At 47.2% G+C, this 18774-nt stretch overlaps 1 protein-coding gene across 1 annotated transcript in view; it reads right to left on the bottom strand.

Moving 5' to 3' along the window:
* GPC1 (glypican 1) overlaps window positions 1–18774 on the bottom strand; it is a 180047-nt gene that overhangs the window by 74268 nt on the left and 87005 nt on the right. Inside the window, exon 2 of the mRNA XM_064516962.1 lies at window positions 16679–16837. Within this exon, the coding sequence (XP_064373032.1) occupies window positions 16679–16837 (159 nt within the window). The remainder of the gene's footprint in view (window positions 1–16678; window positions 16838–18774) is intronic.

Here is an 18774-nt window from a genome sequence, read left to right as displayed (position 1 = left end):
CTGGCCAGCACAACTGCAACTGATTTCCATCTCAGGTCACCTTCCCATCAGAGTGAGGACCAGGCTTCAGCCAGTAGGTCCACTGGTATTAACAACCCCTTCGTAACTGTTCGAGATGAGATTGCACTGCACACTCTTTTGGATTATTCCAGAGCATCCCATTTCTTGTTATTTTATAAAGTCAAGAAACATAACATGAACAGGTTCCCTAAAAATGAGATTTATGCCCAGCTGCACTGTGCAAGCAGAGTTACAGCACAGAGAAAATTACAGGCAATAAACAAACATGCACACAGATAGAGGATGTCTTTTAATACATATCTGCAAAATATTCCTTGGAATGCTTAATGAGAAACCAAATTCTGGTCCTCTAAAACCATCTCCTTAAGAGTTAGTGTGCTCTGTGCTTAACCAGGGTGAGTGGGCCAGCAAATGGAACACTTTCCATTTCCATTTCAAAGGATTCTAGCAGAGGCAGATATTTCCAAACATCACATTTGCAAAATATTGCTGCTATTAAACCTGTAAGGCAAACTAATTGCGTCACCCCCACAGAGAAGCTCAATGTCATTTGGTGTGAAATGACTGAGTGCAGAGGGATGCAGGGCATCCTTCCAAAGTACAGGTTATACCCATAAATCCTTTTTTGTTCCCCCCCATAAGCTCCTGTATCTGATTCTTCAGGATCATGTAACACCCTTTTTGTAACTAATTCAAAAGATTGGACATAGCCAGAAATCTACATTAAAATTTTTTCCTCCTTACCTTACATGGTCCTACAAAGCAGGGCCATGTGGAGGGTTAGCCTATTTGATCAAACTACCTACTAAAATGCCAGCTGAGACTCAAACATGCTTTGAAAAATACCCTCTGGTAAGGTTCGTTCTCCGCTGCTGCCCCCTCCCCGTCAAGGACTTCCAGTGCAAGGGCATCTCTTCCTCTTCCTCTCACTGCTATCTCTGCAGGCCCGTCCCCACCCCACTTCCACACTCGGTGGCTCCAGAGTTAGGACACCCCAGCAGCCAAGTACCCAAGAGGCCAGAACCGATGGCGTGCCTTCAGCGCTTACGTCCGCCCAAGCAGCTAGGAGAGCTCTGCTGCCTCTTTGGTGCCGCGCCTGTCACGCAGCAACGTCACAACACGCTTCACAGTTAGCCAAAGCCTAAATGTTCGCACCTAGCTCAAATACACAGATTAGAAGTATGTGCTACGGTCAATAAAGAGGGTGAAGATGTGGAGAAAGCCCACAGGTGAAAGCAAGCGTGTGGAAGAGTACGAGATCAAGAGGCAATGTCACCAATTTCACAGCAAAGAAGAGGTGGGTCTTGAGAGCTAAAATGGGCAACCAGTAAAGACTGACATATATTTAGATTGAGAAACTTAAAAGCTCCCCGCGTATCAAGAAAATCAACTTAAAAAAGTAACGACCAGTTGCAGCAATAACTTCTCTCTCAGCTGCTGAGATTGTGAACAGTCGCACTTTGTAATCTTATAGGGAAAACAGCTCTAATGCCATCTGGTCACACATTTCTGGCCAAGATCATTCAGTGGAGCCTGTAATGAAAAGTTGTACATCCTCCTAAAAATCCAAATTATGCCAGCTGTGCCACAGTGTCACTTGTGTTTCAAGGAGAAGGACAGCTGTCATTCTCTTTCTCTGAAGATAGGAAGTGGACCATCTGGCCTAAGAGACCTAGTCTTTTTTCAGATGGCCCTAAATTATCTTGCCCTTTGCTAGGAAAAGAAAGGGGAAAAAGTACCTGTTAATAATTTTGGTTTGTTTGCTAGGAACCAACACGGGAATAGACAGCATTAAGTTTCTATATCCACCACACTGAACTACTGTTAAAAAAGGGATATTTGGACCTGGACTCTAATCTGAATTGAAGCCAGTATAAAGAGAGTATGGGCTCTACAAAAATCCGCAGACCTGCCTTGGCATAAAATCAGTTGGAGAGAGGATGCTGTTATGCTCTTCACCTTCACCTCTCCCAATGACCCAGACATTTCACATATTAAATATTACCCCAGCAATTTATCGCCAGTTTTAAATTGCTCTGTCATCTCAGATTAGCACTCATCATTCATGCTAACGTAAACTAAATGGATTCTCTCCTGAAATATGTGAAAAAGAAATGGGATTGCAATGAGGGTTGCAGGACACGAAACTTCTCGTCTGTGAACTAGTTGCTGTAGGTACTTCATGGGCGTTTGCGCCACGGAGCCATCAATTTGAACCCATAAATTTGCTATTATGTTATTGTAAGGCCAAATCTTATTTGCCTTAAGCACACAACTACTCGCACTGGCTCCACAGGGCTATTTGCAAAAGCAAAGACCAGGATATATAACCTGAAATGAGCAGTACAAGTGATACCACCACCAAAGGCCTGCTGACCCCATACACAGCTAACATAGATACTTTTGGGACATGAGAGGTCCCGGAGTGCTGCCAGATCCACTGCCCGTCTATACGCCTCCACTGCTGTCAAAGAAAAACACCAGTGGGGAGAAATACAGCTAAATCTTCAGTGTGAGAGGGAGGAAACAGCATTGGGAAATGCTTATTTTAATGTCAGAAAAATATTTGCCAGGCTTGGGCTTTGCAGCAGTGGAGATGTTATTACTTTCCAAGCTGGAAAAGCAAACATTTCAAGGAGTATTTTTTGACGTGTTCACTGTGGCTTGATTTCTGCATCTATAAAAAAATAAAGAATGCCTATATAGCCTGCACTGTGGCTGCTTTGCAAATCTTTGCATACAAGTCCATTTTACAAGGCTATAGTGTGATACAATTGCACATGATTTACTGTAGGCTGAACAGCCAGCGAAAGTGAATGTAAATGAAAATATTAAAATTCCCTCAGTTTTGTTTCCAGGATTAATACTAAATTCAATCTCTTCTTCATTTTATTGTTTCTCGGAGTATATGGAAGCTAAACAGAAAAGTGCCCCATGAAGTACTGTTGCGTAGAGACCTCACTACATAGTTTTCTTTCTAATCCATAAATTTGACAGCCTTTTTACTCAAAATACCCTTAAAATGTGAAGAATATAGAATGCCTAATTTCCTAGAGATTTAGAGTTGCATCTTCCCAGCATGCTTCTGTTGACCAAAATCCATTTACAAATATCACTGAATGCAATTGAAAGCTTAGGAAATGTCTTAACTGTAATTGCAGTGGCTGTCTTGGGCCATCCTGAGCCTCCCTTCCAGCTCCATCGATTTTGGTGGAAATGCAGAGGGCAGAACGACAGCATCAGCGGGTACATTAGCTCTCTTACGTCGCTCTCAAATGAGAGAGAAGAACCAATATTTCTAGGCTGCAAAATTCCAGTAATCCAGACAATCTCTAGAAAGTGCAGTGAGTGGATGGCTTTGAAGGATGACCATTTATAAATGTGGGACCATCTAGCTCTGGAAATCAGCCCTCAGAGTTATGATGATGTCCTTTAGCTTCTCTCTCTGTCTCTCTCTCACTTTTAGTCTGATTTCTGAGTTCGGAGCTTTCTGAAAAGAAACAATCACTCATTTTCTTCTGGAATAAAGGGAGAAGAGAGAGAAGAAAAATGAGGCAGAGATGTGCCTGCAAAAATGCTTTTTAACATGATTTCTCTTGGCTATTGCTTATTTTTCAACTACTGCTTTTAAACAGAGCTAATCTCTGTTTTTCACACATAATGTTTGTTCTTTCCTCTATCCTGCTTCTTCCATGCATAATAAAGGGTGTCTAAGGTATTTACAGGGCCCTTGTTATTAAAGTATGTGGGCACCTTTCCAGTCTATCTATCTTCATAATACCTGTGGGAGCTGGCAAAGTCCTATTACATTCTCAGGCCCAGAACATCAGAGACATTTAGGGGCCTGCCACTGAGATAAATGGAATTAGATGCCCCACGGCATTTCTGGCTCAGAGCCTCCGCTGCGTCCCTAAAATCACAAAGGGCATCTTCAGCGAAGCAAGGAACCAGTCTTGAGAGGCTCACAGCCTGGGTGGGGGTGCTAATTCCTGGACAAGCTCTTCTTTTTTCATTTAGTCTGAAGCTGCTAAAGGATGAAGAAATTGGATAGGGTTCCTATTCTCTTCTGTCTGCAGAAGCCCTGGTGACCAGGTGCTTCTCAGAGGTAGGGTGAGCTTAGACAAGGGCTGGGCTGCTGTGGCCTGTTCACATGTCCACCCTTACCAGCACTGCTAGGTTATAACGGACATTTCCACCTCTTCTGTGGGGCTCCACCCGGTCCCGGTCAAACCTGAGCAACAAATCTGCAAAACACGCAAGCGGGCTGGCCAGGCTGCACAAGAGGAGCAGTGTAACTGCTGGCGTCTGCGCTCGGGAGCGTCTGAACACATCGACTCGGGAAGGCGGACATCTATTTTGAACGTCAAACTTCCCAAAAGCAAACAGTGAACCAGGCGGACGCAAGGTAGCGGTACACAGTTTTCGTAAAGAAACAAAAATCTCACTGTCTCAGAGCTGTTTCACCCAGGCACCTTCGGGTGGTGAAAACACGCCGTTACCTTGAAAATCCTGCCCTGGGAGCTTACCGCAAGGACTCGTGCAGGCACGCAGGCACGACGACCTACAGCGGTCAGGTATTCATCAGGACGGCGTGGGTGGAATATTTTTCCTTATTGCAGCCAGGAGAAGACGTGATTTTTTTCCCCCATGGTCAGTAGGGATCCCCGAGTAACCCTGAAATACTACTCCATCTTCATTGCCACGGGCACATGTCTTTGAATGAAGGAGAGACGGTATTTTCCATTTCCTCAAAGCAATTACCTCTTAAGATACGAGTTAGTTCAGTCTTTCCAGGATATAAATTAACTCGAGTACTAAATCATCTGAAGCAAACTACCTGAGCGTTTTCAATGTCTTTTCAGCTTCTTAAAAAACAGACACTCTTTGATGCTTCTTACTTTAAAGCTGCAGAATTTTGTCTGGAAATGGACCATTTAAATTCTCTAAAGTGGAAGCTGAGAAAAAAAAGTATTTTCAGGCTCAAATTAATATTTTATTATTTAGTCCATGTATGAGAAAGTGTCTTGATCCTGATACAGTGGATTTTTGAATTAACTTGAGGTGCTCTAGGATGTTAAAAATGGGATTTGTATTAGGCTTACGAACGTAACCCATTTCATGCATCTGCATGTGTGCTGGGGGCAAGAGGCCTGAAGATGAGATACACCTCATGAAGAATTTTATGGATTTTTTTGGAGTTTCACTGCCTGTTTTGTCCATGACGTTAGCAGGCTAGTATGTTCAGAACGTTATTCCCATTTATCACGTCAGCAATTCTTGTAAATAAGAATTTACAAATTGTTCCTTGGATATTAGTTTTGCTAATTTGACACTTCTGTAAAGTAATTTTATGCCTAACAGGAATTCAGAGAGCTCCTGCTCCGTTGCGTGAATTGCCTGTTTGCAGCAATCTCAAACAGAAGCATTTTATCAGCTTAGCTTGACAGAGCAAATTTCTGTTACAAGAAGAAAATGAACTTGCGCTACCCGATTTTAGGTTCCAAATTGTTTCAGTGCCTGGTGCAAATCTGGTAGGATGGAGAAAATATAGTCTATTTCCAGGCTAACACTGCTAAAAAGCACCCTAAATCTGCGCCTCTGCAGATAAATGTCTGAGGTTTACACACAAAGACAACAAAACTCTAGCAAAATAATTAGTAAGATTTCTGTAGCGCTCTGGCTGCAGGGGAGACCCGAGCGGATTAAATGTGCTGCTGGTGGCTGCTTGCGTCCTGGGTCGCTTGGGCGGCTTTTGGTGCCGAACGCGAGAAATACCAAACAGGCCAATTACGGCGATGAAAGCGCGTGGTCGGCGCGCTGTGCCCCGTCGCTCCGGTCCGGCGGGGAAGCGCTTCACCCGTGCTGCGGCGTGCGGTTTGCACAGATACCGCCCGCTAGCTCAGACGCCCGTCCTTTTGAAACGCGTTGCACGAGAGGGACCGGCGAGATTTATGACAGCACAGATTCCAATCTTTTCAGTCCTTTTAAAGAAAATTAATCAGCATACTCTCTTTAAATGGAAAAAGACCAAATCCAAACCCTGCTGGCTGACCAAGCTCTGTACATTACTCCTAATTCCTTTAATGGGCTTTTTATGTTTGCAATAAATACTGCTTTTCTCTCTTTGCCCGCGTACCCCAATCTACCCCATAGCTCTCCAAACACGACCACTGCTATTTCTTCTGCTTTACCGTCTGCCAGGGCCTTCCCCTTCCACGCGCTTAGCCATGCGCCTCTGAAGAGCCTGGACTGAAGGTGTGCGAGCGTGACTGCTTGCGGGCTACGTCTGCGTGCTCCTGGTGCTACGCTCCCCCCTTCAAAGCACGGTCACCTTCCACGGAAAATCCTTCCGCTCTGCAAATTCGCAGCTGCAAAGCAGCCGGATTCTCCGCCCTGTCCCCCAGGAGGGACCGCGTGCTGCTGCTGCCTCCAAAGGCTCGGTCTTTCTAGCTGCCCCAGAGCCACGTCTCAGGGCGGGTTTTCAGCTATAATAAAAGGAAATAATAATAGAGTCCAAATCCTTTCTCCTGTCCGTAAGCAAAGCCGTCCCGCATAACTAAAGGTACTTGTTAGCTTCCTAACGGCCTGGCGTTCACCACTGCACCTTCCAGGGAAATAAAATGCGAGATGAAGGAATTACTGAATCCCGCAGGCTCAGCCAGCGCCTTTCCCCCCGGTATTTAAGCCCAAACAGTAAGTGATGTAGGCAGGAAGCATAGAGAGCAATTGCTTACCGGTGACCAAAGGTACGAAAGGTCAAGTGGTGATTTCCTACGCTCTTCCTATGCGCGTGGTGCCCAGAACCTTTTAATTATATTTCATGGTACTCTGAACTTGGGCAAGGACATAAAATATATTTATAGCTCACTTAAACTCTTGGTAATGAAGCCGCCATCCTACACAGGACCTCTGCTAATCAGCTGAAGACTTTCTGCGCCTCCGCTTTAAAAATGCAAAAAAGCACTTGTCCCTGCTTTTTCTCCAACAGAAACGCTCATCGGCGCTTCAAGGCAGCTGTGGGAAAAGCCAAGCAGCTTCAGGTAACAGCTGAGTCTGTGTCAGGTCACCTGTGATGTCTGCAGTACAAAAACACGATTTCACTGGCAACGCGCATTTATTCTAACCGCTCTTGTAGCGGCACAAGAAAGCTCAGCTCTGGTCTTCTGTTGCCCAAAGTTTTCACGAGGGACCATGCGGACGTGGCCACGTTCGGAGCTGGCGGCTGCTGCAGCCGGTCAACGCCCGCCGTCGCCTCCGGGACCGCCACGCGGCCGGGGACAGCGTAAAGCCCCCCTGCCCAGCGGCGTCCTCCCGGCGTGGCTGAAAGCCGCTTCGGTTGGCCCGAAAAGCAGAGGAGAGATGCTGCTCTCAGGGAGTAAATCCTGGCCGCTTCCCCCGTGACACGTTTACTGCGTGCTGCGGCACAACACTTTCGCTGGCGTTCATTAGTCCTCGCAGACCCATTTATTCATTTTCAGCAGCATTAAAACGGGGTTTGCATTTTACAAGCGAATCGCTATAACCGCTGGGGCTGTCGCAAGCAGCTCAATTATCTCCTGTGCTTTAAAAGTTGCATCCACACTGATGCTCACGTTACATCCTAACAAACGTTATTGCCCAGAGCCTTGATTAACCAACAGTACCATCTCCAGCTTGCAGCTCGTTTGGGCTTTGGGGGGGGGGGGGTTGCTTGGGTTGTTTTTATTATTATTACTGCTCTGCAGCTCGGAATATTGTAGAGCAGAGACAGACATCACAGGGATGCTTATTAATGTGCTACTGGCAAAACACTAGTAGAAATGGAAAACAAAAGATTAAAGCCTCAAATATTCACTATGAAGCTGTTCCTTTTTTCTGTACGTGAGTCTCCTTCATTTGGATCTCTTATGTTTTAAGAGCTGGAGACCATAATTTAGCACTCTCATTTGACTGGATATTTGTGGTGCTTCCAAGGCAAATTAACAGGCTTGTTACCTCCTGACACATTCCTCTCCAGTAACATCTACAGAGAATATAGCAATTCCTGAAACTGGGGCATGCCCCATTTTCAACTGAGATGCACGCACACACGTGCGTATGTACTCCCCCCTCCAACAACCAACACCTCCGAGCCACCGAGTCGCAACGAATCCATGCATGGAAAGGAGCAAGCCTCTGAAAAAAATCACAACCTTCATTCTTCACAAAAGAACAAACATCTGAGCAATTTCCCTGGCTCTCTTCACGGTCATTTTTCCTATTTTGTTTAATTTCGTTTCAGACTCGCATTTGGCAGCTCTCAGAGGTCGAGCCGGGGAAGACGACTGCGGCTGTTGTTTCAAGCAGCAGGTGTAGCAATCAACGCCGAAGCGCGTGCATCCCTCTCGGAGGGAGAGTCCTGACAAATGCAGACAACGCTGCCAGGATCGCATGCAAAACGAAAGCTATATCATCAATTCAAGGCGCTTCACAGGAAGAAACGAACCCGTATTTCTTTTCTCTCTGAGCAGCGCTTGCGTTCGAGCCGCCCTCCTGCCGGCTGCCTCCGCGGGCTGGATGAGGCATGCCCTGGTTGCTGGCCGTCCTCTCCATCACGCGGGGCACTGCCGCGCCGCAACACAGAGCCACCGTCTGCAAAGGACGGATCCTGCTGCAATAGCAGCAGATTACAAGGATTATTCCTAAAGGGAAATCTTTACCCGGCCTCTGCCAAACTTTACCAAACTGTCACGTTTACATGCCCGCTCCAAAAAAAGGTAACCCAGCTGAAGGAAGTTTTTCAGCCTATCCTAACCGTGGCTCCACCTAATTAAAGCACTTGATGCTGGGCTCATGTTTTGCAGAATCAGGTCCTGTGAAAGCTGGGTTGCTCCTTTCCATTTGCCTTTACACAGTGGAAGAAACCCAGCTCAGCAGCATCTTGGCTAACTCTGCAAGTTTAATGAGAATGAATTATACTCCCATGTTTCTTCTGAAGTTGCTGGGTAAAATGAGGTTTTTTTTCCCCTAACATGGCTAACTTCAGCCAATATAAGAAACAGAATCTAAATAATACCTGACATAGCCTGGAAGGGAAGTGAGGTCCTGGAAAAAGCTCTGCACAGACTATACCATGCTAACTGTGCTTTTAAATGCAAGGAGCCGTGTTGGTCTGAAAGGAGAAAATTAAATGAGAAAGGGAAAGTGGGGTAGCAGATGTGAAGCATCTGTAAGCAACCGCTACACATGAAAATGAAATGCTCGGCAAAGGCCTTCAATGCTCTTTCTGCCCCAAAGCGGGGTTATCCCCGACTCTCACTGTAGGTAGATCCATTCCCAGCCTGGTTTCACAGGTGCAGAGTGCCTTCAAGCTCCCACTGGCACCACCATGCTACTTTGTGCTCCTTAAAATCCACCCAACTCCTCTAATTGCACTGGGTGAGCATTAGTGAGAAAAATGTTTTATCCTTGCACCCATTTATCCAAGTTGTTTGCAGACCTCCCTTGTGGTTTTGATCATTGCATCCACTTTCGAGAAGGCTTTACACACAAGTACACCTGTACCAAGGGCCAAGGGCCTATTTAGAGATGGTGCCTGTCCCCTGGTAGATAAAAGGAGCTGAGAACCGGTGCACAGCGAGGTCCCAGTTGATGCACCCCCGAAAGGCATGGGATGAGGTGATACGTTTGGCTCTCCTACGAGAACTGGATCACTGCAAGTTACGGGCTAGTGGGAAAGCCGGCACTCCTGCAGCTTAACCGAAGCCAAGGGATGCAGGCTGTTATTTCCACCTCCAGCACAAACACCTCGCACGACCTTCCACAAATCACTTCCCTCCACAGACCACTTGCTACAAACCTTTTAAATACAAACTCCTTGGACTACAGTCGGGTCTCAGACAAGCAGCATGTCCTGTGCTGCCCGACAGTAACAAGCATCTTGATGTGCTATTTCAATGGCAATCAATAATAAAGCAGAATCAACAGCTTGCTGTAAGCATTTCTCGTTAGGGCAAAGTACTTCCATCAGCTCAAATGAGAAAAGATATCCTGAAACACCCCAAATAATGCAACCTGCTACGTCAGGACATGCCACGTATTTTAGTATCGTATTTTCAAGCTTAGTGCGTGAGCCAGCCTGCGTGCCACGACAGTGCCTTGCGTTGGGGCTTGGATGCTCCCACGGTGCCGCAGCGGCTGCGTAGGAGCAGGAGCCCCATTCCCGGGGAACGCCGAGCCGGGGGGGGATCGCCCTCGCAAGGGTGCACACAGAGCTCCTACATTTCTCTACAACAACAGCCGCCCAGGAACTATTTTCCTCTTTTGAGGAACACCGAGCGTCAGAGAGCTGAACGGTGGGAACTGCTTCATGTGGAAATGAGTTAACTTTGACTGGAACACAGTTGAGTGTAGCGGGTCCATGAAACGGGCTGTTCATCTCCTCTTTCACTGCTTTGACCCCCATGCGGCCAGCTGACTAAACCCTAGCCCATATAACGCTTCTTCAGTCACCGATGGCCACATCCAACATTGGCAGTAAAAGCTTGGCTGATGGACTGCCTCTTCTGTGAAATCAGAGGTTTTCAAGGAGATTCACGCATTGATTCCCGAACGTTAAAAATAAACTCTGCCGACACTTCTTTCCAAGATGACTGCCGTCACTAATTTCTTGCAAAATACGCCCGTGTCACGCAGCATCTCGGGAGAGCCGGTGCTTTCCTTTATGTCCCCAAACAGCTGTACATTACACTGCTGTCTGAGCACTTCGGAGAGGTAGGGGTTTTTTTTAAACCTGTGACAAAATACAGTGACAGCTGTTGAAACCGAGATGCCTGATCTACCTTTTCCACCTAAATCTGAGCTCTGCAGGGATGAAGGACCTCACCCCCTCGGGGTGTGCAGATCCCTGCGGGAGGCCCGCGGTGCAGCGCTCTCATCCCAGGCAGCACCGCTGTCTTGTTTTGTTTTCCTTTTTACAAAAGGGAACAGCGTGCCTACGCCATCTGTTAGGTAAAGCGCTGCACGCACTGCGATATGCCCTGCGGCACACGACGGCAGCTTGCAGATGAAATGCGAAGAGACGTGGCTGTATGCAGCGAGAAAACTCCAGGTGCTGGAGGGGCCACAGGTGAGTCTCGCGCTCGCGGCCCCCGGCAGCGCCCTACAGGCGATGAACCTCGCTGAGCGCAGCAACACACGCGGACGGACACCCACCCCGTCCCAGCGAACCATCAGTCCCACGGGAGGTGCTCTGCTGGTCGCACTCCTCCCTGACCTGAAGGCACACTGACCGGTACTGACGAAGGTGCGAAAAGTACCCACACAGCTTGGTGTTACCCAAATTTGCAGGCCCTGATCTCACAGGGACTCCTTCTCAAACCACCACAGCTTTTAAGGAGCCCACGACCTCCACGGAGCAGCTTGTGCTCTCCGCACGTAGCCATAGCTGCAGCCACGGCACTGGCGATGCTTGGAAAAACGGTGCCGTCTTCCCTGCTTCAAGCCGCCACTCCACGCGGACTCCTTCCCACAACGCATGAGACGAAAGCTGGTTATTTCAAAACCCAGCAGCATTGCTGTATTTTAAGACATAACCATGGAAGATTTCTCTCCTGTCTCTACAAAGATACGCACTATTTTTTGGACAGAACCCAACCCAACCGCACGGGATCACCTCAGCCTGAGCTGCGAGCTGTGTCCACTAGACACCTGCAGCTGACGCGGGGGCAGCGGGACGAGACAAGTCGAGCCCCGTCGCGCCGGTGGTCACACGTCTGAACATGCAAGACCTGGAACTCCGGGTGGCCCATTTTCCTGCACAGAGTCGTCCTGCTTCATTCAGGACACAACTTCTGGTGCGCGGGCCACGCATGCCACAACTCAGATACCTAAAAACTTCGGGCCTGCAGGGTTTGGTTCATAGTATTATCATCAAAAGAGAAAACATTTTCAAAATTCAGATTCAGGTTTGGATTTTGTAGTCCAGTTTAAGGCCAGCAGTGAAGGCCAGTGCTCTGCCTGCTGGGCTTACTCCACATAGTCTTGTAACCAGGACTTCCTTAACAGCCATAGTATATAGAAATAAATACATTTTAAATATGTATGTATGCCACTTTACCAAAACTGTCCTTGTAGGGGCTGAATATTTTTACATATTGTGGGTTAAATAAGTCAGTTCCTCTTACAAAGATATATTGGACTGAGTTTTAAACAGGATGCCTCTAGAAATCTCTAAAATTTGAACAGCTTCTGGGATGTCCCCACCTCGCAACATTTAAAACAACGACTCATTTTCACAAGAAGTATGTAATTGTCTAAAATCAACTCTCATGTAACATTAATTATCTGTGTGTGTGTTAACATACGTGATTTCCAGCTATTAGCATTTAAAATTATGAGAGCTTTTAGATACCATCAGCTTTCCAATGGGCAACCACCTATAAAATACATAAATTATAATTAGCATTTGATTGCTAGAGCTTAAAAACCACAGAATTTATGACAGCTACACATACGGCTTTTAGACCGTGCGGTGTGGAGTAAGAGCAGAGATTTTTGGTTCAGCTTGTTGATGTTCCCCTGAAGACACGAAGCAGCTCTGCAAAGAGGGCTCTGCTGGCTGAAGGTCAGCAGGCGCCCGGGAGCGCCGGCCAAGGGCACCGCAGCGACTGCGAAGGAACGACCGGCACAACATTTCGGTATTATTAAGAGGCGACTTGCTGGGCGTGGAGGGGAGAGGAGAGCGAGGCCGACCGACCGACCAGGATTAGGCTTGGAACAACGACCCTTTCATTGACAGCATGAAGTCGGCCTTGTTCCCTGCCGCTCGCAGCCCTCGCTGCCCGTCCCAGCGGCCCGCTCTCACCCCCCGTCCCACACGTCTCCGCCAGCGGCGTCGGGGCTGCAAACGCAACCCGGGCTGGGTCACAGCCTGCTCCCGGTGCAGGTCGGCGGAGCAAAGCCCCTTCCCGGTTAGCTCCCGTCTTCCAGCCGGCAGAGGCAGCAGCCGGCAGCGCGCGCCCGCCTCGCGAAGCCTGCGCCCAAGCCCCTCGTCAAGGCATCGCGTTTTACAGCGTCAGACACTGAAAACCTCCCACCCACTGCGACGATACCAGGTTGGAAACAAGCACATTCTGCAATTAAAAGCTCTGGAGCAAGTATAACGTCGGTAGCATCTTTAAAACAACACTTACTACCAGTCTCAGAGAGGGTCCCAGCTCCCTCCAAGACCGGCTGTGGTGTCGTTTCTGTTATTCAGGTTTGCCTTTCCCAGCCTGGGCTCTGCGGGATTTCCAGGCGGACAAGCTCAGACCAACGGGAGCCTCAGCAGGCCCTGGTGGCCCCGGGCCGCACGCTGACGGACCTGCGCCCCGCTCCGGGCCACACCAAACAGGAGCCCCGCGACGTCGGACTTAACCAAAAGTCTGCACACGTAATCCTGCGACTGAAACACCACCGTTGGGGCCTTCTCCTTACCACCGACTTAAGAAAATCACATGCTCTCGTCCCTCACCAGCTGTGCTTCTTTTCCTAAATAAAAACAGCTGGCTGCAGAGCAAAATGCTACCTTGTCAGCTAAAAGGTTATCAGTGAGCCGATGTCCCTACGTGTAGCTCGAATCTAATGCCCCCAAATCCTAAAGTAAACTCAAGCAAAACAACAAACGCTCTAGTAAGGAGATAAGCAACACTGTACTTTAAATTTAGCCCTAGCAGATCCTGGAGGAAGGGCATCCCAGAAGGCACGTGTCCTCTGCTATGCAGGGAGATCAGTCAAACCTTAGGAGCCTATTCCACGTGTGTCACTTGTATATCTGTGGCTCTACCGACCACACATATATGTACATAAATATATTTTCTCTAAAAATACTTTGTATGAGATGAAGGACCCTCTGCTCTTGGCCTCAAAGTGTTTGCCCCCAAAGCAGCCAGTGAGCCTGAAAAAATGCATTATAATTCTTGTGATGTGACAAAAATACAGCTCAGAAAACAGGTTCTCTGACAATTTAGAGCTTTACAGATCATAACCTGCAGGAAGAATGCTTCTCCAAAGCAGCATGTTGAACATCAGCACGGAGAATACTGCTTCAGAGGTGGATTGCTGCAGCCTTGCTATTTTCCAGCCAGAGCTCCGGGGCAATTTACAAGTAGAGACTATTGCTGCGATCAGCAGCGAGATTACAAAAGCAAGATCTGCTGTTGTGAAGCTGAGAGAGACAGCTCCAGGCCCCAAATTCAACGTGCCGCACCTGCTAGTGGAAAATAAACGAATAATCTGACCTCCAGGCTGCAAATACTACTAGCAAGGGTTTGGCACCCCCATCCAGTGGTGCTCGCCCTTGCTCGGGCCTCCTGCAACCACACCAGAATGATGATGCACAGATGAACTGGGCATTGGTAGCCCCAAACCCACACTCTCCCCTGCAGGCAGATGCAGGCAGGGAGAATCGGAAAGGAAAGATCTTCCAGAATGCAACGTAGACGGACCTCGGAGAAAGGGATTGCATCTTATCAGCGGCTTTAGGGATGTATCCAAAAAGAAGGCAATGAAAGGTCTCTCCATTACCCAACTAGCCAGAGAAGCTGCTGCTAAGGAAATCTGACAAAATCAGGCAGGAAACCAACTGCATCCACTGCCAGAAAGACTAGAAACTATCAATCTGATATTAAAACCTCTTTTATTGATGTGACTTTTTAAACAGCACTACTTGCAAAAAGTTTCATTAACTGTAAACCAATTTGCTGGAAGAGAGGCTGGTTTCTGCTGCATCATTTCAGCAGCTGAGGCGACTCCACTGCCCGATCAGCAGAACTCCCTCAATTTGGAACCAGCTAAGCAGTAGTTAAAGAAAAGAATATTGCTTATAGGTAAATTTATGCTTGAAACTCAGACACAGGATGACAAACACTGTTTTTTATCATGTCTTGCATAAATTATAAGCCCTACATTGATTGCAAGGGTGCTTCAGCAAACTAAAAAAGATATAATGGGAGCAGGAAACAACTTCCCGGCCCTGCGGGCTCAACTGAGGTCATTCCCACTGCAAAAGAGCCATGATCTGTGCATTATGGTCTGGTAAAGTAACACGCTGCTCGTTGAACATGTATCTTGTTTGATGCTTAAAAAAATAATCTCAGATGTGTACCACAGAGAAATAAAGGTCTGTTTTTCTAAATATGTGAAAAACAAGGAAAGGTGTCACAGCTCTAACCAGCATCTCAACATAAGGATCACTTTGGTATACTCATTTTTGCTTAATATTATTCTTGTTGTTATGAATCTACCAAGCATCGTGCTTTTGTTAAATCAGTTCTTCACTAGGCTATTTCTGCTTGTCAATATAATCCTCAAAGTTTTTCACCAAACTTTGCTCTCTCTTACAGGACAGATGTGGCAATTGGCAGTGGAGGCAGTGGGTGTCCAGGCTGGTGGACGTCCTGCATTAACCTCCGCAAGAGGCTGGATTTCAGAGGTCAGCGAGTGTGCTCAGTGCCTGCTATGCCAAGTCTCATTCAGACATCAGCCTGAGCAACCAACATTGTAAGGCCCTTTTGAAAATCTTCATTATCACTTTTTAAGGCAGGTGAAAATAAATTAATTTTGAGCTTTTAAAAGAATGCCTTTTCTGTGGTCAACCCTGGCTACACGGCTACAAAGCACTTTGCAGAGATGCGTTGCCTTTTCTTTCTATTCAGTGTAAAAGCACTTAATCTTGGTTATCGGCTTCCTGAAGGTCAGGTTTATTTCTTTAGCTCTATTATGTACTGCTTGAAATTTCCAGTTCCACCCTTCTGGCTATTACAGCTTCTTTCCCCAACTCCTATTCTTTACACGATAGCTCCATATGATGGCTGTTGATAAAGGTAGGAGGCCCATGCTTCTAAATGTCTGACCTTCGTCAAAATCTGATAATGGATATGGTTTCTGAATCATAGGTCATCTCAATTTTGCCAATAAACCATTTATTTCCAGTGGCCTTCAGACCTTGAGGCTTCCTGCGTGCACTGCAAAATAGATCCTTCAGGGAACAATAAACTAAGAGAGTCATCCTTATCCTTTGCTTAGCATTTTAGAAGGGATGCTGTAATTTGGAGAACATATTTGCCTGCTGTAGTTTAGAGAACACGTTTGCCCACAACATCTCAAGCATCACAGTCTAAGGCCTTCATTGCTGTGTAACGCTTTCGGGTGGTTGCATGAAGCTGAAAGTTGTGTCTAGTAGGAACTAACCTCCTTTCCGTTTGCAGTCTCTATGGAAAGGACAAGAAGCCATGCCTCTCAAAACCCTCCCTGTCTACTGAAGACTATCCAGTCACCTTTACCACATTCTTCAGCTTACGCTCAAGGCATCGTGCCAAGGTTTACATCACTACCTCAGATGTTATGCTGCTGTGGTAAGACCTGATTACGCTATGCTTGTAAAAGCTGTGCCTGTGCCAAGGTACACGATTTGTTGATCCGACTGCCTGCCAGCCTCCTGGAATAGCTTTACTGACATGGAGTTTGCAAAGTACAACGAGTTGCTCTTGCAAAAACACAGCCTGAGGGACAATTCCTATTGAAGGGCAACACTTCGCGCAAACGACTGAGCGAGATGCAGAAGAAGGTGTAGCAAAAAACTGCCTTGCTCAGACAGCACTCGGATACCGCAGGAGCGAAGGCTCCGGAGCAGGGGGTGAACAGAGCTGGTCTGACTTACCATCGAAGCTTCTGTACTGAGCTGTTAGGATCATCTGCACTGAGCGACCCGCTTCCTTCGTCATGGCTTCAAACTCGCTTCGGCTTTTGTTTGCGAAGTTCTCCTCCATCTCGCTGGTGCAGCAGGTATAGCCTTGGGGGCAGATTCGCAGGTGCTCCCCTAAAATGAGAGAAAACGGAGTTGAATGGCCAGGTCAGGAAAAGGATGAATTTCATTCCAGATAACTCAGCACAAAAACATGCCAACTCGATCCAATTCTACCCTCCTTTCCCCAGTAACCTGGATCTGCATTAGGCTTTACATGTCTAGCCACTAATTCAAGTTATCCTGTATTAACACAGTGGTTGGCCTGAACGGGGAAAGAAATTTTCTCACTGCTGATGTGAGGCAAAGACAAAGCCAGGGAGATAAAATCCCTGTGCGTGGCAAGCAGAGGGGAAGTAGAGGTGTCTCCTGCCCCAGGTCTGCCCTACGCTCCCAGCAGAAACGAAAACCTCTGATTAAATGACATGTTAATTGTCCTCATTAGACTTAACATGTCTCTTAGATCAACTGCTTGAAACTACTTTGCAAAAAAAATGAAACTGAAACCAAAGCAAACCAGAAAAAAGAAATAGGATCAATCCCCATCCTGAGAGGGGATTTCCATAACCACAGAAATGAGACCAGGGCGAAGTTTTCAGAGGACACAAAGACACGTTGAAAGCCAGTGAAATCTGGGTAACTAGTTCCCCTCGACGCATTTTGAAATCTTCCCATTTACTCTTTTTTCAATAAAAAAATTCTATCTGCCAGAAAGAGACAAGACTACCCCAAAAGTGGCTGCTATGACAGGCACCCACTGAATATACCCCTTGCCATATGCAAGGACAGCGAAGGTAAGAGGGCTCAGATGTTAAATTCAAAGAATTCTTCAGTCTGGGAGCTCCTCTTGTCCCGCCACAACCTCTTTATTGTGGAAAAGCAGGCATTTGCACAGACAGCAACTTTTTAAAAATAATTGCTCAAGTTTTTATGAGTCCGTACAAAGAGACATCCACCTGCAAACACACCCTGGATTTCTCCCTACCCAGCAATAAGAATTCATTTGAATGAAATCAAACATTAGGGATTTTTTTCCTAAAGAAAAAAATAAATCTTGTTCCAAGCACGCACTGGGGTAAACCAATTACAAAGAAGTTAACATGCTTAATGTAATTTGATTGGGATTGCCAACAATTTTCCTGGCAATTTTACAGGACTGTTGTCTTACTGTCACAGCTGAGCTGAAACATATATTTAAAATCGTGTTCTATCTTGTGTGTCTTGACTCCTTCAGATCCTGAACCTGCACAGTCCTCCACTCAGAGTTTCCCATTAAAGCCCCGAGCTGTTTCCCATGCAGACTCCTTATCAAAGGGGCCTCAGGCTACAGGGCCTTTCACGCCAGGCGCGAATCCGGCCCTTGTGAATGCCACGTCGCTAGCAGTCTCACTAAGAGCACCTTTGACAGCAGTGCTCTGCAGTTCATGATTTTGGCACAGGTCGCTCAGGATGAGTTTGCACTTCACTGGCACTGGGTCCATGATCACCGGCAGCTCTGCAAGGCGGCGGGCAAGACTCTGCCCTTGGAAAGCCGAGGCCATGGCGCACATTGGCACATTTGGCAGCTCCTGTCTCGTTTCTGGAAAGTTTTCCTAGGGGAACTTGCACCTTCTGGCCCGGCCACCATCCCCCTGTGCTCCTCGAAGAGCTGGGCCAGCACAGGCCCTCATGTCTCGTGCCCGGTGGAGGGCAAAGGCCAGGGACAACGGCCTGTCCTACGATATCTCCAAACTCCCTCGACTAGGACAGTGGTGTGTCCTACAGAGTCTCCTAATTCCCTTGACCAGGACAAACGCCAGAGACAGCAGCATGTCCTACACTATCTCCTAACTTCCTTGACCAGGGCAAAGGCCAGGGACAACGGCCTGTCCTATACCATCTCTCAACAACCTCAACTAGGATGAAGGTCAGGGATGATGGAGAGTCCTCCATTGTCTCCGAAATCCCTCGACTAGGACAAAGGCCAGGGACGGCGGTGTGTCCCACACCATCTCTCACCTCCTTCGCGACTC

The sequence above is a fragment of the Dromaius novaehollandiae genome, chromosome 9 (assembly GCF_036370855.1).
Source record: "Dromaius novaehollandiae isolate bDroNov1 chromosome 9, bDroNov1.hap1, whole genome shotgun sequence".
NCBI classification, from domain to species: Eukaryota; Metazoa; Chordata; class Aves; order Casuariiformes; family Dromaiidae; genus Dromaius; species Dromaius novaehollandiae.
Note: the sequence above shows the minus strand (reverse complement) of the source record. Positions and strands in the feature narration are given on the sequence as shown.